General features: G+C 39.9%; 1 protein-coding gene across 4 annotated transcripts in view; it reads left to right on the top strand.

Annotated features, from left to right (window-relative positions):
• The window catches only part of STX17 (syntaxin 17), a 389,479-nt gene extending 370,617 nt beyond the window's left edge, over nt 1–18,862 (top strand). Inside the window, exons 6-7 of one of the 4 annotated variants that reach the window (XM_056520151.1) lie at nt 3,065–3,151; nt 18,371–18,862. In XM_056520151.1, coding sequence (XP_056376126.1) covers nt 3,065–3,151; nt 18,371–18,607 — 324 coding nt within the window. In that variant the 3' untranslated portion in view covers nt 18,608–18,862. The remainder of the gene's footprint in view (nt 1–3,064; nt 3,152–18,370) is intronic. The other 3 variants (XM_056520149.1, XM_056520150.1, XM_056520148.1) reach the window with 3 other exon arrangements.
• Nucleotides 18,863–20,458: the final 1,596 nt, after the last annotated feature.

Raw genomic sequence — 20,458 nt, 5'->3', positions numbered from 1 at the left:
ATAGCCGGGACCCTGGGCTAAAAGTGTGCGGCACAGATCATTGTGCTGCGCGCTATTAACCCTTCAGACGCGGCGATAAAATTTGATCGCCACATCTAAAATGAAAGTTAAAGCTTCCTGGCAGCTCAGTCAGGCTGAAGGGGACTATCGTGATAAAATTGCGATGTCCCGATCAGCTAGGACGCGAGTGGAGGCCCCATTACCTTGCTCCGTCGCATCCGATCGGCATTTGATTGCTCCAAGCCTGAGCTACAGACTTGAGCAATCAACCCCCTATTGCACTGATCCATGCAAAGCTATGGCTTTGCAGGGATAATGGTAAAAGATCAGTGTGTGCAGTGTTATAGCCCCCTATGGGAGCTATAACACTGCAAAAAACAAAAAAGTGAAAAAAAAAGTTAATAAAGGTCATTTATCCCCTTCCCTAATAAAAATTTGAATCACCCCCCTTTTCCCAAAAAAACTGTGTAAATAAAAATAAAAGTAAACATATGTGGTATCGCCGCATGCGTAAGTGTCTGAACTATAAAAATATATTGTCAATGGCGTACGTGCAAAAAAAATTCCAAAGTCCAGAATAGTGTATTTTTGGTCACTTTTTATATCATGAAAAAATGAATAAAAAGCGATCAAAAAGTCTGATCAATACAAAAATGGTACCGATAAAAACTTCAGAACACGGCGCAATAAATTAGCAGTCATACCGGCCCGTACGCGAAAAAAAAAAGTTATAGGGCTCAGAAGATGAGAATTTTTAACGTATACATTTTCCTGCATGTGGTTATGATTTTTTTCAGAAGTACGACAATATCTATATAAGACTATATAAGTAGGGTATCATTTTAACCGTATGACTTACAGTATAAAGATAAGGTGTCATTTTTACTGAAAAATGCACTACGTAGAAACTGAAGCCCCCAAAAGTTACTAGTTGAAATTTTTTCTTCAATTTTGACGCACAATGAATTTTTTTTCCCTTTCGCCGTGGATTTTTTTGGTAAAATGACTGTCACTGCAAAGTACAGTACAATTAGTGGCGCAAAAAATAAGCCATCATATGGAATTTTATGTGCAAAATTGAAAGCGTTATGATTTTTAGAAGGTGATGAGGAAAAAATTTAAATGCAAAAACAGAAAAACGCTGAGTCCTTAAAGGGGTACTCCACCCCTAGACATCTTATCCCCTATCAAAAGGATAGGGGATAAGATGTCAGATCGCCGCAGTCCTTCTGTTGAGGACCCCCGGGATAGTCACTGCGGCACCCTGCTGTCCTTACTGCACAGAGCGAGTTCGCTCTGCACGTAATGACGGGCAGTACAGGGGCCGGAGCATCGTTACGTCACGGCCCCGCCCCTCATGACGTCACGGCCCGCCATCCTCAATACGAGTCTATGGGAAGGGGTGTGGCAGTCGTCACGCCCCTGCCATCGACTTGTATTAAGGGGGCGGGCCGTGATGTCATGAGGGGCAGAGCCATGGCGTCACGCTGCTCCGTCCCCTGTATCGCCCGTCATTACGCACAGAGCAAACTCTCTCTGTGCAGTAATGACAGCGGGGTGCCGCAGCGGCAATCCCAGGGGTCCCCAGCAGCGGGACCGCAGCGATCTGACATCTTATCCCCTATCCTTTGGATAATATATAATCTAAAAATAATATTAAAAAAATAATCATATGTAGTACTGCCACGTGCATAAATATCCAAACTATTAAAATATAAGGTTAGCTAAACCACACGGTCGATGGCATACACGTACCAAAAAAAATTAACAAAGTCCAAAATTGTGCATTTTTGATCACTTCATGTACCATAAAAAAAACTAATAAAAAGCGATCACAAAGTCCCATCAAAACAAAAATGGTACTGATAAAAACTAAAGACCATGGCGCAAAAAATTTGCCCTCATATAGCCCGCCATGCGGAAAAAAATGTAAGTTACAGGGGTCAGAAGATGACAATTTTAAACATACTAATTTTGGTGCATGTAGTTAGGAATTTTTTTAAAGTAGTAAAATAAAATAAAACCTACATAAATTTGGTATCCTTGTAACAATATGGACTTACAAAAGAAATATCAGGGGTAATTTATGCCGAAAATTGCACTGTGTTGAAATGAAAGCCCCCGAAAATTGCGTTTTTTTTTTTTTTTTTATTTCACCCCACAAATATATATTTTTTGGTTTTGCAGTAGATTTTGTTATTAAATGATTGAGGTCATTACAAAGTACAATTGGTGATGCAAAAAACAAGCAGTTATATGGGCCTGTAGGTGAAAAATTTTTAAGCGGTATGATTTTTAGAAGGAGAGGAGGAAAAGAATGAAAGTGCAAAAACAAAAATTGGCCTGGTCCTTAAGGAGTTAAATCCAGCCATGATTCTGTTTTGTTTAGGTAGTAACCTGCTAATATAAACCATTTATTTATAATCTGAATTATATTACCAAATATATCTTTATAATATATCATAATTAATATTTAGTAAGAAAAATATGGGATTCAGTTAACATGCTTGCTGAAATCGAAGGTCCTATTATATTTTTCTCTTTTTAAAAATATGCAGTCATTGGGGGATTATATTTCCTTATAGCAAGGTATTTTATTTGGCAGCTTGTACAAAAAAAAAAAAAAAGTAGATAGATTCATAAAGTTAATTTGGGCCCTGTTGTTATTTCTTACAAAAATTCTGTAACGGTGACAAAAACAAGGTGCTAACACTGTCGATGCTCATATCAGATTAAAAAATTGCCTGGTTTATGTTTGTGTTTTACCATCACCCAAGTATCAAAGAGCAATGATAGCTGTAAATCTAGTTTAGTAGAATTAATAAAAGCAAGAAGCTTTTGGAAGCAGACAGATGACGAATAGTTAAATCTTTAATTTCTTTCCCCTTCCAGCACTGTTTATCAGGTGCTATTAGTGAACTGCCATTAACAGCTGTGCAGCCAGCTACACAGCGCTACAGATGAAAGCTGCTGCAGGGTCCCTGATTACAAAAATTAAATAGTGTGTATTGGCTTTCTGCTGCTTCACAGCAGGAAATCTCACTCATAATTCCTTTGCATTCAGACTCAGCAGGACAAGATTGACAGCATTGAAGACCATGTCAACACTGCTGCTGTGAATGTTGAAGAGGGAACCAAGAACCTGGGGAAGGTAGGGATATGCTCCTGCTGTTGAATCAATGGTACTGTGCCTACCAGCAATCTTCTGTATTAACCCAATTGATCCGCCGTCTTTAATGCTGAGGGAAACAGCAATTAAGGAAATAAGAAAGAAATGACACATGGGTAAAAAGGAGGAAGCAGTGAAGAAGAAATCAATCTCTGCTGTGATATGCTATCACATTCATTCTTTAAGCTCTAAGAAGTAGATATCCTGCATTTTCCATGTAGTACATTTTAGACTTAGACATTTTAACAGTTTATGGTTAAAAATATATTATTTATGCTAGTTATGTTAAAATGTTTGTTGCTGTCTTCGAATAGTTATTTGGAGTTTGCTAATACTAAATGAAACTTATCTAGATTATTTTTTTACCTTGATCTCCGGCATTTCACTCTCTAGCTGTGACAGAAATACAACACTTGCTTAGCGTTAGCCACAAAAACACCTAGCGCTAACCCCCAAGTATTACCCCGGTACCCAACGCCACAGGGGTGCCGGAAAGAGCCGGTACCAACAGGCCCGGAGCGTCAAAATTGGCGCTACTGGGCCTAGGCGGTAACAGGCTGGCGTTATTTAGGCTGGGGAGGGCCAGTAACAATGGTCCTCGCCCACCCTGGTAACGTCAGGCTGTTACTGTTTAGTTGGTATTTGGCTGAGAATAAAAATAGGGGAGACCCTATGCTTTTTTTTTTTTTATAAATAATTAAATATTTTTTTAAAAATGCATAGGGTCCCCTCTGTTTTTATTCTCAGCCAAATACCAACCAAACAGTAACAGCCTGATGTTACCAGGATGGGCAAGGACCATTGTTCCTGGCCCTCCCCAGCCTGTTAGCGCCTAGGCCCAGGAGCGACATTTTTGACGCTCCGGGCCTGTTGGTACCGGCTCTTCCCGGCACCCCTGTGGTGTTGGGTAACGGGGTAATAATTGGGGGTTAGCGCTAGCTGTTTTTGTGGCTAACGCTAAGCCCGGCTTAGTAATGGACTCCGTCTGTAAGACAGCTTCTACTACTAAGCCTGTCCAGTAAGTAAAGAAAAAATAAAAAAAACACAACCATTTTATTAACATCAAGCAAAGAAAAACGCTGGTCATCGAAGTAGTCCACCGAATCCGAAGGAGTCCACAGGATACACGGATCTGTAGAAGAAGTAATCAAACAAAAAAAAAATGAGTAAGTACATTTAGGGAGAAAAAACATTGTTAAAATTTTTTTATAAACACACACATTATATATATATATATATATATATATATATATATATATATATATGCAAATTTTTTTGCAAAGTGGTGTTCTGTAGTCATTATTTGGTTTTTGCTTATGTGTGCTAAAAAAATGGTATTTAAAAGTGATTTCTTGGTTTTTGCTCATGTAAGCCAAATTTATCAACCCCCTGTAATAGTATGATAAATATGTCATACATAAGCAAAAAAATAGCAAGAAAAAAAGGACTACAGAACTTGCTTACCAAAGCAACGATGATAAATGTCCCCGATAGTGATTCAAAAGTGACTTGAAAATGACTAAATGCCCTTTCTTACTAAGGATTTGTCACACTTAATTCTTTCTTATATAAATAACGTCTACAGGGTGTGCCATTTATATGGATACACCTTAATAAACTGGGAATGGTTGGTGATATTAATTTCCTGTTTGTGGCACATTAGTATATGTGGGGGGGGGGGACTTTTAAAGATGGGTGGTGACCATGGTGGCAATTTTGAAGTTGGCCATTTTGAATCCAAATTTAGTTTTTTCAATAGGAAGAGGGTCATGGGACACATCAAACTAATTGGGAATTTCACAAGAAAAAACAATGATGTGCTTGGTTTTAACGTAACTTTATTCTTTCATGAGTTATTTACAAGTTTCTGACCACTTATAAAATGTGTCCAATGTGCTGCCCATTGTGTTGGATTGTCAATGCAACCCTCTTCTCCCACTCTTCACACACTGATAGCAACACCGCAGGAGAAATGCTAGCACAGGCTTCCAGTATCCGTAGTTTCAGGTGCTGCACATTTCGTATCTTTACAGCATAGACAATTGCCTTAATATGACCCCAAAGATAAAATTCTAAGGGGTCAGATCGGGAGACCTTGGGGGCCATTCAACTGGCCATAGACAACCAATCCACTTGATGTGTTTCCCTCTTTATGCACTGAAGCTGGCATGTTCCCTGAGTTTTTCCAGCAAGATGGTGCACCACCACATTATGGGTGTTAGGTCCGAGCATTCCTAGATGAACAGTTACCTGGAAAGTGGATTGGTCATTGTGGGCCAGTTGAATGGCCCCCAAGGTCTCCTGATCTGACCCCCTTAGACTTTTATCTTTGGGGTCATCTGAAGGCAATTGTCTATGCTGTGAAGATACGAGATGTGCAGCACCTGAAACTACGGATACTGGAAGCCTGTGCTAGCATTTTTCCTGCGGTGTTGCTATCAGTGTGTGAACAGTGGGAGAAGAGGGTTGTATTGACAATCCAACACAATGGGTAGCACATTGAACACATTTTAGAAGTGGTCAGAAACTTGTAAATAACTCATGAAAGAATAAAGTTACGTTAAAACCAAGCACATCATTGTTTTTCTTGTGAAATTCCCAATAGATTTGATGTCACATGACCTTCTTTCTATTGAAAAAACAAAAGTAGGATTCAAAATGGCCGACTTCAAAATGGCTGCCATCGTCACCACCCATCTTGAAAAGTTCCCCCCCCCCCACATATACTAATGTGCCACAAACAGGAAGTTAATATCACCAACCATTCCCATTTTATTAAGGTGTATCCATATAAATGGCCCACCCTGTAGTATAAGAAACAGAAAGCCTAAGTAAAATGAATCATTGCTGCAATTACAGCACCATTAACCAATACCCTGGAGATAAAGCCCCAAAAACTCCTATATGTACCGCCCCTAAAACTTAACTTATATTATAATACTAGCTGAGTACCCGGCGTTGCCTGGTTTTTCCTTCCTAATCCTTGTTGGGGAGGAAAATCAACAAAGGAGGAAGCTTTTGGCTTCATATTCCATCCTCATATATTGTTGTCATATCCTAACCCCATATCCTGTCCCCATATCTCAACGTCATATTCCGTCCTCATATCCCAACCTCTTATTTCACGTCCTCATATTTCGACCTCCTATTCCGTCCTACTATCTTGACCTCCTATCCCGTCCTACTATCTTGACCTCCTATCCCGTCCTCCTATCCCGTCCTCCTATCCCGTCCTCATATGCCGACCTCCTATCCTGTCCCCATATCCCGACCTCCTATACCGACCTCCTATCCCGTCCTCCTATCTCAACCACATATCCCGTCCAGGGCTGTGGAGTCGGTAGATAAATGTTCTGACTCCGCAGTTTTTTGTACTTCCGACTCCGACTTTTAGTACTCAGAGCATTTGAACAATCTGCACTATACATACATTCCTGCACCCCACTTACAAACCTAGAAACATGTACGCATGTCTTCCCTCATACAGACAAGCAGGCATGCAGATTTTAAAATAAATATAAACACTTTAAACACAGTTGAATCCAAGAAGCTGTTCCACCAAGTTCTTCTAAGCTCTTCTAGCAGAAAGAGGTAGTTGGGCAGAAGCTGCTGCTTTCTCCTTTTTGTGTGCTGATCTGCTGCTGAAGATAGGGCAGTGGGAGGATCCAGCAAGGGGAATTTATTATAAAACATGATTTCCCTATTAGAATCCCATAGTCATGTTTAAAGTTTAAGCTAACAATTGGAGTTTACAAGTTTTTATAGTCTTAGCTGAATGGCAGCAGTTTTTCCAATGGTTTACAGCTTCAGTCTTGAACTATTGACCCTCCATTCCCTTCACTTATACAAGTGTCTCTAGTCCTGCAAAAAACATATTTACTTAATCCCTTATCAGTGAGAGGCTAGGTTACCCATGGGTTCCCTGTAACAGCAGAACACAACACTATTGAAAGTATAAGTATTGCCGCTCCTAATTGTGCATGGTGTGCCATATAGTGAAGCACATGAAAAGCATGCTTCTTCACAGTCACTTAACGTGTTCGTTTTACGGTTATGTGAGGCACTGCATACACTAGTCTTTATTCTTACAGTAGAGAAGTCATTAATTATAACTTTTTGTGAATTGGGACATTTAAACTTGCTTTTTTTTTATTCCAATCTAAATTTAGTAGGAGTCGTGCATTGTTTGCCGACTCCAACTCCAGGTACCCAAAATTTTGTCCAACTCCGACTCCACAGCACTGATCCCGTCCTCATATGCAGACCTCTCATCCCGTCCTCATATCCTGACCTCCTATCTCATCCTCATATCCCATCCTCATATGCTGTCCTCATATCCCGTCCTCATATCCTGACCTCCTATCCCATCCTCATATCCCGTCCTCCTATCTCAATCTCATATCCCTTCCTCATATGCTGTCCTCATATCCTGACCTTGCAAGCCGGCAACTGACACATTCACTAGGAGATGCAGAGCGGAGCTTGTGGAGTAAGGTACTGGAAGTCCCATATACTTGCATAAGGGTATAGGTAAGGGTTAATTTAACTATCATATATTTTAATTTGACATATAATATATGTGTACCAGGTATTATTGAAATTTCTCCAGCCGTACGGAAGTTATGTGGGAACATACAATTCCCATAGATTTGCATGAGACTTTAAACAAAAACCCTGACCCTAACAAATGGGGGTAGTTAAGGGTTACATAGTTAGTATGGTCGAAAAAAGACATACGTCCATCAAGTTCAACCAGGGAATTGAAGGGTATGGGTGTGGTGGGATATTGGGGAAAGGGATGGGATTTTATATTTCTGCATAAGCATTAATGTTATTTTGTTCCAGGAATGTACCTAACCCTGTTTTAAATGTATTAATCGTTCCTGCTGTGACTAGTTCCTGAGGTAGACTGTTCCATAAATTCACAGTTCTTATGGTAAAGAAGGCGTGTCGCCCCTTGAGACTAAACCCTTTCTTCTCCAAACTGAGGGAGTGCCCCCTTGTCCTTTGAGGGGGCTTAACCTGGAACAGTTTTTCTCCATATGTTTTGTATGGGCCATTAATATATTTATATACGTTTATCATATCCCCCCTTAAATGTCTCTTCTCAAGACTAAACAATTGTAATTCCTTTAATCGCTCCTCATAGCTAAGATGTTCCATGCCCCATATTAGTTTAGTTGTGCGTCTCTGCACCCTTTCCAACTCCACAGTGTCCCTTTTATGAACAGGCGACCAAAACTGAACAGCATATTCCAGGTGAGGCCATACCAATGCTTTATAAAGGGGGAGTATTTTGTCCCTGTCCCTCGAGCCCAAATTAACTATCCTATATTTTAAGTGGATATATAATAACATGTGACCAAGTATTATCGAAATATCTCCAGCCGTTTGGAAGTTATGCAGTAACATATATTTCCCATAGACTTGCATGGGACTTTAAACAAAAACTCAGACCCTGGCAAATGGGGGTGAGTAAGGGTTAAATGACCTATCCTGTGTTTGATGTTGACAAATAAGTAACATGTGTGCCAAGTTTCATGTTAATATCTTTAGCCGTTTGTACATGTTGCTGGAACATACACACACACACACATACACACATTGGGGGGACATGTATCATAAATTTGTGCGTACTAAATATGTCACTCCAAGGTACACCGAAACCTACAATGCTCCACCAGAATGTAGGCAAAAAATTTAACACAAAATATGGGTAAATCTTTGATACATGTTCCCCATTGAGTTTTATATGTATACTGTAGATCTAAAAATTAAGATGTGACCAAAAATAATATGATTTAAAAACTAGCTGCCATCATATTGTGTGCCAATTTGTACTTAACAGATGACCCCCGTCATCCCATATAATATATATATATATATATATATATATATATATATATATACACACAGAGTGGGCCATTTATATGGATACACCTTAATAAAATAGGAATGGTTGGTGATATTAACTTCCTGTTTGTGTCACATTAGTATATGTGAGGGGGTAAACTTTTCAAGATGGGTGGTGACCATGGCGGCCATTTTGAAGTTGGACGTTTTGAATCCAACTTTTGTTTTTTCAATAGGAAGAGGGTCATGTGACACATCAAACTTATTGCGAATTACACAGGAAAAACAATGATGTGCTTGGTATTAACGTATCTTTATTCTTTCATGAGTTATTTACAAGTTTCTGGCCACTTATAAAATGTGTTCAATGTGCTGACCATTGTGTTGGATTGTCAATGCAACCCTCTTCTCCCACTCTTCACACACTCATAGCAACACCGCAGGAGAAATGCTAGCACAGGCTTCCAGTATCCGTAGTTTCAGGTGCTGCAAAATGGGAAAACAAAAATTGGAACAGGACTCTCAGTTTATGCAGAAGATTTTGTTCAGTGATGAGGCAAACTTTTATGTGAATGGTGAAGTTAACAAACAAAACCACCGCTATTGGTCTGACACTAACCCACATTGGATAGATCCCTCCAAGACTGTTGGAACACAAAAATTGATGGTATGGTGTGTTATATGGGGTACAAAGATAGTGGGGCCATTCTTCATTAATGGAAACCTCAAGGCCACTTGATATGCAAAATTTTTACATGATGATGTTTCCCTCTTTATGCACTGAAGCTGGCACGTTCCCTGAGTTTTTCCGGCAAGATGGTGCACCACCACATTATGGGTGTCAGGTCCGAACATTCCTAGATGAACAGTTTCCTGGAAAGTGGATTGGTCGTCGTGGGCCAGTTGAATGGCCCCCAAGGTCTCCCGATCTGACCCCCTTAGACTTTTATCTTTGGGGTCATCTGAAGGCACTTGTCTATGCTCTGAAGATACAAGATGTGCAGCACCTGAAACTACGGATACTGGAAGCCTGTGCTAGCATTTCTCCTGCAGTGTTGCTATCAGTGTGTGAAGAGTGGGAGAAGAGGGTTGCATTGACAATCCAACACAATGGGAAGCACATTGAACACATTTTATAAGTGGTCAGAAACTTGTAAATAACTCTTGAAAAAATAAAGTTGCGTTAAAACCAAGTGCACCATTGTTTTTCTTGTGAAATTCCCAATAAATTTGATGTGTCACATGACCCTCTTCCTATTGAAAAAACAAAAGTTGGATTCAAAATGGCCGACTTCAAAATGGCCGCCATGGTCACCACCCATCTTGAAAAGTTTCCCCCTCACATATACTAATGTGCCACAAACAGGAAGTTAAAATCACCAACCATTCCCATTTTATTGTGTATCCATATAAATTGCCCACCCTGTCGTACTTATCAGTACTATTCATATGTAGCACATGATTGCTATAAATAGTCCTCTACATTGAAATAAAAAATGTAAAGTCTGTAAAAAATTAAAAAGTTTGGAACCCGTTAAAGTCACAGTCCATTTTGGCCTTAACCCCTTAAGGACCAAAGACGTACAGGTACGTCCTTGGTCCTGCTCCCGTGATATAACGCAGGGTTACACGGTAACCCCGCATCATATCACGTCGGGCCCGGCGTCATAGTGAAGCCGGGACCCGCTGCTAATAGCGCGCAGCGCCGATCGCGAGCTAAGCCGCGTTGCTAAAAGTGAATGTAAAAGCTGCCGGTTAACTCAGTGGGCTGTTCGGGATAGCCGCGGCGAAATCGCGGCATCCCGAACAGCTTACAGGACAGCGGGAGGGCCCCTACCTGCCTCCTCGCTGTCCGATCGCCGAATGACTGCTCGGTGCCTGAGATCCAGGCATGAGCAGTTAAGCGGTAGAATCATCGATCACTGGTTTCCTATGAGAAACCAGTGATCAATGATAATGATAAAGATCAGTGTGTGCAGTGTTATAGGTCCCTATAAGAGCTATAACACTGCAAAAAAAAAGTGAATGAATATCATTTAACCCCTCCCCTATTAAAAGTTTGAATCACCCCCCTTTTCCCATAAAAAAAAACAGTGTAAATAAAAATAAACATATATTGTATCACCGCGTGCGGAAATGTCTGAATTATAAAAATATATCGTTAATTAAACCGCTCGGTCAATGGCGTACGCGCAAAAAAATTCCAAAGTCCAAAACAGTGCATTTTTGGTCACTTTTTATATCATTTAAAGAGCAATAAGTCCTATCAATGCAAAAATGGTACAGTTAAAAACTTCAGATCACGGCGCAAAAAATGAGCCCTCATACCGCCCCATACACAGAAAAATAAAAAAGTTATAGGGGTCAGAAGATGACAATTTTAAACGTATTAATTTTCCTGCATGTAGTTATGATTTTTTCCAGAAGTACGACAAAATCAAACCTATATAAGTAGGGTATCATTTTTACTGAAAAATGTACTACGTCGAAACGGAAGCCCCCAAAAGTTACAAAACGGGTTTTTTTTTTTCAATTTTGTCGCACAATGATTTTTTTTTCCGTTTTACCGAAGATTTTTGGGCAAAATGACTGACGTCATTACAAAGTAGAATTGGTGGCGCAAAAAATAAGCAATCATATGGATTTTTAGGTGCAAAATTGAAAGAGTTATGATTTTTTTAAGGCAAGGAGCAAAAAACGAAAATGCAAAAACGGAAAAAACCCCGGTCCTTAAGGGGTTAAAGGAGTACTCCGGTGGAAAACACATTTTTTTTTAAAACAACTGGAACCAGAAAGTTAAATAGATTAGTAAATTGCTTCTATTTAAAAATCGTAATACTTCCAGTACTTATCAGCTGCTGTATACTTCTTTCTAGAATTCTTTTAAGTATGACCACAATTCTCTTTGCTGTCACCTCTTTCCATGTCAAGAACTGTCCAGAGTACATGCAAATCCTCATAGGAAACCTCTCCTGCTCTGGACAGTTCCTGATACAAACAGAGAGCACTGTGGTCAGACTGGAAATAACTCCAGAAAGAAATACAACTTCCTCTGGAGCATACAGCAGCTGATAAGTACTGGAAGGTATTATGATTTGTAAATAGAAGTAATTTACAACTCTGTAATTTTTGTGGCATCAGTTGATTTAAAAAAAAATTATTGTTTACCACTGGAGTACCCCTTTAAGCATAAAGCCAGTTTCATTTCTGCATTTTGTTTTTTTCCTCCTTGCCTTTTAAAATTCACAACTTTTTTATTTTTCCTTCCACAGACATATGAGGGCTTTTTTGTGTGACCAATTGTACTTTGTCATATCACCTCTTATTTTACAATAAAATGTACAGGGTAACCCAAAAAATATGTGGGGAAAAGTGAAAAGAAAAAAGCAATTTTGCTACTTTTGTAGGGTTTCGTTTTTTACACAGTGCACTTTACAGTAAAAATAACATGTTCTATTTATTTGGTAGGTCAAATGTTCAAACACTTTTTTATTATTGTACTACCGTATTTTTCGCTCCATAAGACGCACCTAGATTTTAGAGGAGGAGAACAAGAAAAATAATATTCTGATCCAAACCCCCCTTTGTGGCCAGCAGGACCCCCTTTGTGGCCAGCAGGACCCCCCTTGTGGCCAGCAGGACCCCACTTGTAGCCAGCAGAACCCCCCCTTGTAAACAGCAGGACCCCCCCCTTGTGGCCAGCAGAACCCCCCTTGTATACAGCAGGACCCCCCTTGTAGTTGCTTACCGGTACTTATCACTACCACTGCCCTGTTCTGCCGTCCGCATAATGGAGTCTATGGAGGAGCATGTGACACACACGTCACTCTGCTTCCTCCGTAGCGTTACGCTGGGAGGAGGTGGAGTGACGTGTGTGTCACAGGCTCCTCCATAAGACTCCATTATGTGGACAGGAGAACGGGACAGCGGCAGTAAAGGGGATGGCAGAACAGGGCAGCGGCGTGAATCAGAGAACGGGGCAGCGGAGCACTTCGCCATACAGACCCAGGAGCAGGTAAGCTTAGCTTAGCCTCCCCTCTGCAGCCTTCCCTGCACTTCGGCACACATTCACTCCATGAGACGCACAGACATTTCATTCCCACTTTTGGGGGAGAAAAAGTGCGTCTTCAAAATCAAAAAATCAAACCTTTTAAACAAAATTAGTATGTTTTAAATTCCCTAATGTGACCACTTTACCTTTCTTATTTTTCTGTATACGGGGCTGTATGAGGATATATGAGGGGTACCACTTTTGCATATAAATGACTTTTTTTTTATCACTTTTTATTTTATTTTTCTGGGATGGGATGTGGCCAAAAAGCAGCAATTTCTGATTTTTTTCACCGTACAGGATCATTAACATTATATTTTGTTAGTTTGGAGACTTAACCATGCGCCAGTACCAAATATGTTAGTTAATAATTTTTTTAATGCTTTTTATTAGTAAAATGGTGACAAGGGGCAATTCAAATTTTTATGGGGGGAGGGGCTTTTTCACTTTTCTTCACACTTATTTTACACTTTTTATGTCCGAACAGGGGACTATTTGTAGCAGTCATTAGATTGGTAATACTGTTCAATGCTATGCATGTCACTGTGCTAATGTTTACGGCATCTGAGGGATTAATGGTGGGTATCAGGGCGATCGCTGATGTCCACCATTACCGGTAGGTCCCTGGCTGCTGGAACGGTGCTCGCGTCATGTAAATGACGTAAATGTACGTCCTAGTGCGCGTAATACCAGCACATCAGGACGTACATATACGAACTTTGTCCTTAAGGGGTTAATAATGTGAACAAGCCCCTCCCCTTATTAAAAATAAAAATGTAAAAACTTTTCGTAAAAAAAATTAAACAAACATATTTGGTATTGCTGCGTGTGTAAATGTCCGAACTATAAAATATAACCTCAAAGGGGTTTTCCAGGAATTTTTTTTAATTGACTATGCTACGGGGGCTGTAAAGTTAGTGCAGTTCATAATATAGTGACTGTACCTGTGTGTGATGGTGGTCTCGCAATTCTTCTGTGATTATCACCCTGGCATACAAAATTACTCAGGTCTCAGGATTTCCCAGGTTGGAGTGCGTCAAGACCTGACATCATTAGTCTGGGTGGGGGAGAGATCATTTTGCAACAGCTGTCGGCACCCTGGTTAGAAAACACTGGTTTATTGCTTTAAAGGAATCAAAGGTGTGTTTCAATGGGTGGGGTGGCTGATGTGTGGGAAGGAGTAATGTAACTTCACATTTACAAACTATGGAACTATGGGATGTGTAGTTTAGATAACAAAATTCAACAGGAAATACCCAGTTTCGGCAGGTATGTACTACTAAAATCACTTTATGGTGAATAACCCCTTTAAAGGGGTATTCCATGCAATACACATCTTATCCCCTATCAAAAAGATAGGAGATAATATGTCTAGTCTCGGGGGGCCTGCTGCTGGGACCCCCCGCGATCTCCCTGCAGCAGCCCGCATTCTATGCGTAGCTGCGTCTGAAGTTTCGGAAACCGCCAGGCTTCCGAGATGGGGAAGTCATGCCACGCCACGCCCCCTCCATTCATGTCTATGGGAGGGGGCGTTGCGGCCGTTACATCCCCTCCCATAGAAATGAATGGAGGGGGCGTGGTGTGACGTCACGTCCCTGTCTCAGAAGCCCGGCGGTTTTCGAAACTTCAGACGCAGCTACGCATAGAATGCGGGCTGCTGCAGGGAGATCAGACATCTTATCCCCTATCCTTTCGATAGGGGATAAGATGTTTTTGCCCGGAATACCCCTTTAATGATTCTATACAGTAAACGGCAAAAAGGTTTAAAAATAAAAAAAGCCGAAATTGCTGTTTTTTGGTCACATCACATACCTGTAAAAAATGTAATAAAAAGTGAGCTTAAAGTCACATATATGCAAATGTGTTACTGATAGAAACTACAGATAATGACGCAAAAAATATGTCCACATACAGCCCTATATACTGAAAAATAAGAAAAATTTTGGAGTTTGAATAGGGTGATTTTAACCCCTCAAAGGGGTACTCTGCTGCTCAGCGTTTGGAACAAACTGTTCCGAACGCTGGAGCCGACGCAGGGAGATCGTGACGTCATAGCCCTGCCCCCTCAAGATGTCACACCCTGCCCCCTCAATGCAAGTCTATGGGAGGGGGCGTTACGCCCCCTTCCATAGACTTGCATTGAGAGGTCGGGGCGTGATGTCATGAGGGGGCTATGACATCACAAGCTCCTTGCGCCGGCTCCAGCATTCACAACAGTACCCCTTTAAGGACAAAGCCCATTTTGACCTTAAAGGGGTACTCTACTGGAAAACATGTTTTTTTTAATCAACTGGTTAAACAGATTTGTAAATTACTTCTATAAAAAAAATCTTAATGCTTCCAGTACTTATCAGCTGCTGTATGATCCACAGGAAGTTCTTTTTTGTTTGTCTCACTACAGTGCTCTCTGCTGACACCTCTGTCCATTTCAGGAACCGTCCAGAGCAGGATAGGTTTTCTATATGGATTTGCTCCTACTCTGGACAGTGCAGGAAACCATGGCACTAATGGAGCACCGATAACAATGATCAATGCTATAGACAGCATTGTTCAGCATATGCAAATCACAAGATTGCATGTAATGGTTCCCGATGAAGACTAGAAAATAGTGAATAAAATGTAAATAAAAAAGTTAATAAATGTGAATTAGCCTCTTCCCTATTGTAAGTTTAACTCACCCCCTTTTCTCAATAAAAAAATTTTAAACAAAAATAAACTCAAACACGTGGTATTGCCGTGTGCATAAATGGCTAAACTATTAGATTATAATGTTAATGAGACTGCATGGTGAATAGTGTAAACGTAAAAAATAACATTATTTTTGGTCACTTCAAATACAGTGGGGCAAAAAAGTATTTAGTCAGCCACCAATTGTGCAAGTTCTCACACTTAAAATGATCAGAGAGGCCTGTCATTTTCATCATAGGTATACCTCAACTATGAGAGACCAAATGAGGAAAAAAAAATCTATAAAATCACATTGTCTGATTTTTTTAAAGAATTTATTAGCAAATTATGGTGGAAAATAAGTATTTGGTCAATAACAAAATTCCATTACCCTTTGTTGGCAATGACAGAGGTCAAACGTTTTCTGTAAATCTTCACAAGGTTTTCACACACTGTTGCTGGTATTTTGGCCCATTCCTCCATGCAGATCTCCTCTAGAGCATTGACGTTTTGGGGCTGTCGCTGGACAACACAGATTTTCTCCCTCCCTCCAAAGGTTTTCTATGGAGTTGAGATCTGGCTAGGCCACTCCAGGACCTTAAAAAATCTTCTTACAAAGCCACTCCTTCGTTGTTGGGCAGTGTGTTTGGATCATTGTCATGCTGAAAGACCCAGCCACATTTCATCTTCCATGCCTTTGCTGACGGAAGGAGGTTTTCACTCAAAATCTCATGATACATGGCCCCATTCATTCTTTCCTTTACACGGATCAGTCTTCCTGGTCCCTTAGCAGAAAAACAGCCCCAAAGCATGATGTTTCCACCCCAATGCTTCACAGTAGGTATTGTGTTCTTTGGATGCAACTCAGCATTCTTTCTCCTCCAAACACAATGAGTTGAGTTTTTACCAAAAAGTTCTACTTTGGTTACATTTGACCATATGACATTCTCCCAATAATCTTCTGGATCATCCAAATGCTCTCTAGAAAACTTCAGATGGGCCCGGACATGTACTGGCTTAAGCAGGGGGTCACGTCTGGCGCTGCATGATCTGAGTCCCTGGTAGCGTAATGTGTTACTGATGGTAGACTTTGTTACTTAGGTCCCAGCTCTCTGCAGGTCATTCACTAGGTCCCACATGTGGTTCTATGATTTTTGCTCACTGTTCTTGAGATCATTTTGACACCACAGGGTGACATCTTGCATGGAGCCCCAGATTGAGGGAGATTATCAGTGGTTTTGTATGTCTTCCATTTTCTAATAATTGCTTCAACAGTTGATCTCTTCACACCAAGCTGCTTGCCTATTGCAGATTCAGTCTTCCCAGCCTGGTGCAGGTCTACAGTTTTGTTTCTGGTGTCCAGCTCTTTGGTCTTGGCCATAGTGGAGTTTGGAGTGTGACTGTTTGAGGTTGTGGACAAGTGTCTTTTATACTGATAACAAGTTCAAACAGGTGCCATTAATACAGGTAACAAGTGGAGGACAGAGGAGACTCTTAAAGAAGAAGTTACAGGTCTGTGAGTTTCCTTGTTTGTAGGTGACCAAATACTTATTTTCCACCATCATTTGCAAATAAATTCTTTAAAAACCAGACAATGTGACTTTATGGATTTTTTTTCTCATTATGTCTCTTATAGTTGAGGTATACTTATAACGAAAATTACAGTTCTTTTTAAGTGGGAGAACTTGCACAATTGGTGGCTGACTAAATTCTTTTTTGCCCCACTGTACCATGAAAAAATTAATAAAAAGCAATAAAAAAAAAGTCCCATCAAAACAAAAATGATACAGTTAAAAACTACTGATGACGGCTAGAGATGAGCGAACTTACAGTAAATTCGATTCTTCACGAACTTCTCGGCTCGGCAGTTGATGACTTTTCCTGCATAAATTAGTTCAGCTTTCCGGTGGGCTGGAAAAGGTGGATACAGTCCTAGGAGACTCTTTCCTAGGACTGTATCCACCTTTTCCAGCCCACCGGAGCACCGGAAAGCTGAACTAATTTATGCAGGAAAAGTCAGCAACCGCCGAGCCGAGAAGTTCGTGACGAATCAAATTTATTGTAAGTTCGCTCATCTCTAATCACGGCACAAAAAAACTCCTCATACATCCCTGTATATGGGAAAAAGTTATAGGGGCCATAACGTTTATTTCAATATTTTTGTACTAAAAGTTTAGTACAAAAATATATATTTTGTAAATGTAATAAAATAAAACTAACCCTATATAAGTTGGGTATCATATTAATTAATTCTATGGACCTACAAAATAAAATTTTCATTTTTACTTAAAAGTGCACTGCATAGAATTGGAAGCCCCATAAGTTCCCAAATGGCGTTTGTATTTTTTTCCAGTTTGCCCCATAAATAATTTTTTTTTGTTCTACCATAGATTTGGTGGTAAATGAGTAAAGTTATTACAAAGCACATTTGGTGGCGAAAAAAAACTGAAGTTTGTAGGTGAAAAATTGAAAGGGTTATGATTATTAGAAGGTGAGGAGGGAAAAAATTTAAGTGCAAACATAAAATGTCCTAAAGGTGTTAAATGTGTAGTTGTTTTGTTTCTATTTCTTGATAGTGTACAGAGAATTTAGAATTTGCACTGACATTTTTTAGACGATTCTTTTTCTAGGCATTGAAATACAAGCTGTCACTGCTTCCTGCAGCAGGTGCACTCCTTGGTGGAATAGTTGGGGGACCTATTGGCCTGATGGCAGGATTTAAAGTGGCTGGCATCGCTACTGCAATTGGTGGTGGACTTCTAGGCTTCACAGGAGGAAAAGTTTTACAAAGAAAAAAAGAAAATGTGGGAAAAGAACAGATATCCAGTATAAAGTACCACCAACAGGAAGAAAAGGAGCTCACATGAAACATTTATGTTTTCATATAAAGGCTTGTAAGAGGTTTGACAAGAGCAGTTGTAAATTACACTGATTTTGTGTATCTTTGTGATGATGGGTAATGATATTTGGATTTTTTAATTTAAAATAAAATGTGAAGACAAATGTTTAACATTATTCATGTTTAATTATGTTCATCTTGTTCACATTTAACATCCCTGGACATCCCTGAAACTGAACAGTCCTCCAGTATGTCCCATTCCAGTGGGGATGATTTAATTTGTTTGTAGGTAAATACTTAAAGGGGTACTCTGGTGGAAAACATTATTTTTTTAAATCAACTAGTGCCAGAAAGGTAAACAGATTTGTAAATTATTTCTATTAAAAAATAATTTCTATTAAAAAATCTTAATCTTTCCAGTACTTATCGGCTGCTGTATACTAAAGAGGAAGTTCTTTTCTTTTTGAATTTCCTTTCTGTCTGACCACAGTGCTCTCTGCTGATACCCCTGTTCATGTCAGGAACTGTCCAGAGCAGAAACCTTAGCAATTCCCCATAGCAAACCTCTCCTGCTCCAGACAGTTCCTGACTTAGACAGAGGTGTAAGCAGAGAGCACTGTGATCAGACAGAAATGAAATTCAAAAAGAAAATAACTTCCTCTGTAGTATACAGCAGCTGATAAGTACTGGAAGGATTAAGATTTTTAAATAGAAGTAATTTACAAATCTGTTTAACTTTCTGGCACCAGTTGATTTAAAAAAAAAAATGTTTTCCACAGGAGTACCCCTTTAACCCCTTAACGATGCAGGGCGTAAATGTACATCCTGGTGAGCTGGTACTTAACACACCAGGACGTACATTTATGTCCTAAGCATAACCGCGAGCAGCGGAGCTATGCCCGGATCATGCGCGGCAGGTCCCAGCTTCAGCCAGGGACCCGCCGGTATTGACGGACATCCGCGATCCCGCGGATGTCTACCATTAACCCCTCAGATGCCGTGATCAATACAGATCATGGCATCTGCAGCATCGGGGTCACTAAAATGGATGATCGGATCACCTGCAGCGCTGCCGCGGCGATCCGATCATCCAGCATGGCAGCTGGAGGTCCCCTCACCTGCCTCCACTGCCTTCTCGGCGTCTTCTGCTCTGGTCTGCTGGAACACTGATCAGTGCTATGTCCTATGCATAGCACTGAACAGTATTAGCAATAGTCTTAATATGGGGACTATTAAGAGGTAAAAAAATAAAGTAAAAAAACAATGTGAAAAACCCCCTCTCCCAATAAAAACGTAAATTGTCCCATTTTCCCTATTTCACCCCAAAAAGTGTTAAAAAAAATATTTTATATACATATTTGGTATCACCGCATGCGTAAATATCTGAACTATTAAAATAAAATGATACCGTATGGTGAACAGCGTGAACTTAAAAAAAAAAGTCCAAAATAGCTGTTTTTTATAACATTTTATTCCCCAAAAAATTAATAAAAAATGGATTAAAAGTTTTATATAAGCAAATATGGTATCAATAAAAAGTAGAGATCATGGCGCAAAATGAGCCCTCATACCACCGCTTATACGGAAAATTGAAAAAGTTATAGGTCTTCAAAATAGGGGGATTTTAAACGTACTAATTTGGTTAAAAATTTTGCGCTTTTTGTTTTAAGCGCAACAGTAGTAGAAAAGTATATTATCATGGGTATCATTTTAATCGTATTGACCCATAGAATAAAGAACACATGTCATTTTTACCGTAAATTGTACGGCGTGAAAACGAAACCTTCTAAAATTAGCAAAATTGCGGTTTTCTTTTTAATTTCCCCCACACAAATAGTATTGTTTTGGTTGCGCCATACATTTTATAGTAAAGTGAGTG

This window comes from Hyla sarda, chromosome 5 (genome assembly GCF_029499605.1).
Source record: "Hyla sarda isolate aHylSar1 chromosome 5, aHylSar1.hap1, whole genome shotgun sequence".
NCBI lineage: Eukaryota > Metazoa > Chordata > Amphibia > Anura > Hylidae > Hyla > Hyla sarda.
This window is presented reverse-complemented; position numbering and strand designations above follow the sequence as displayed.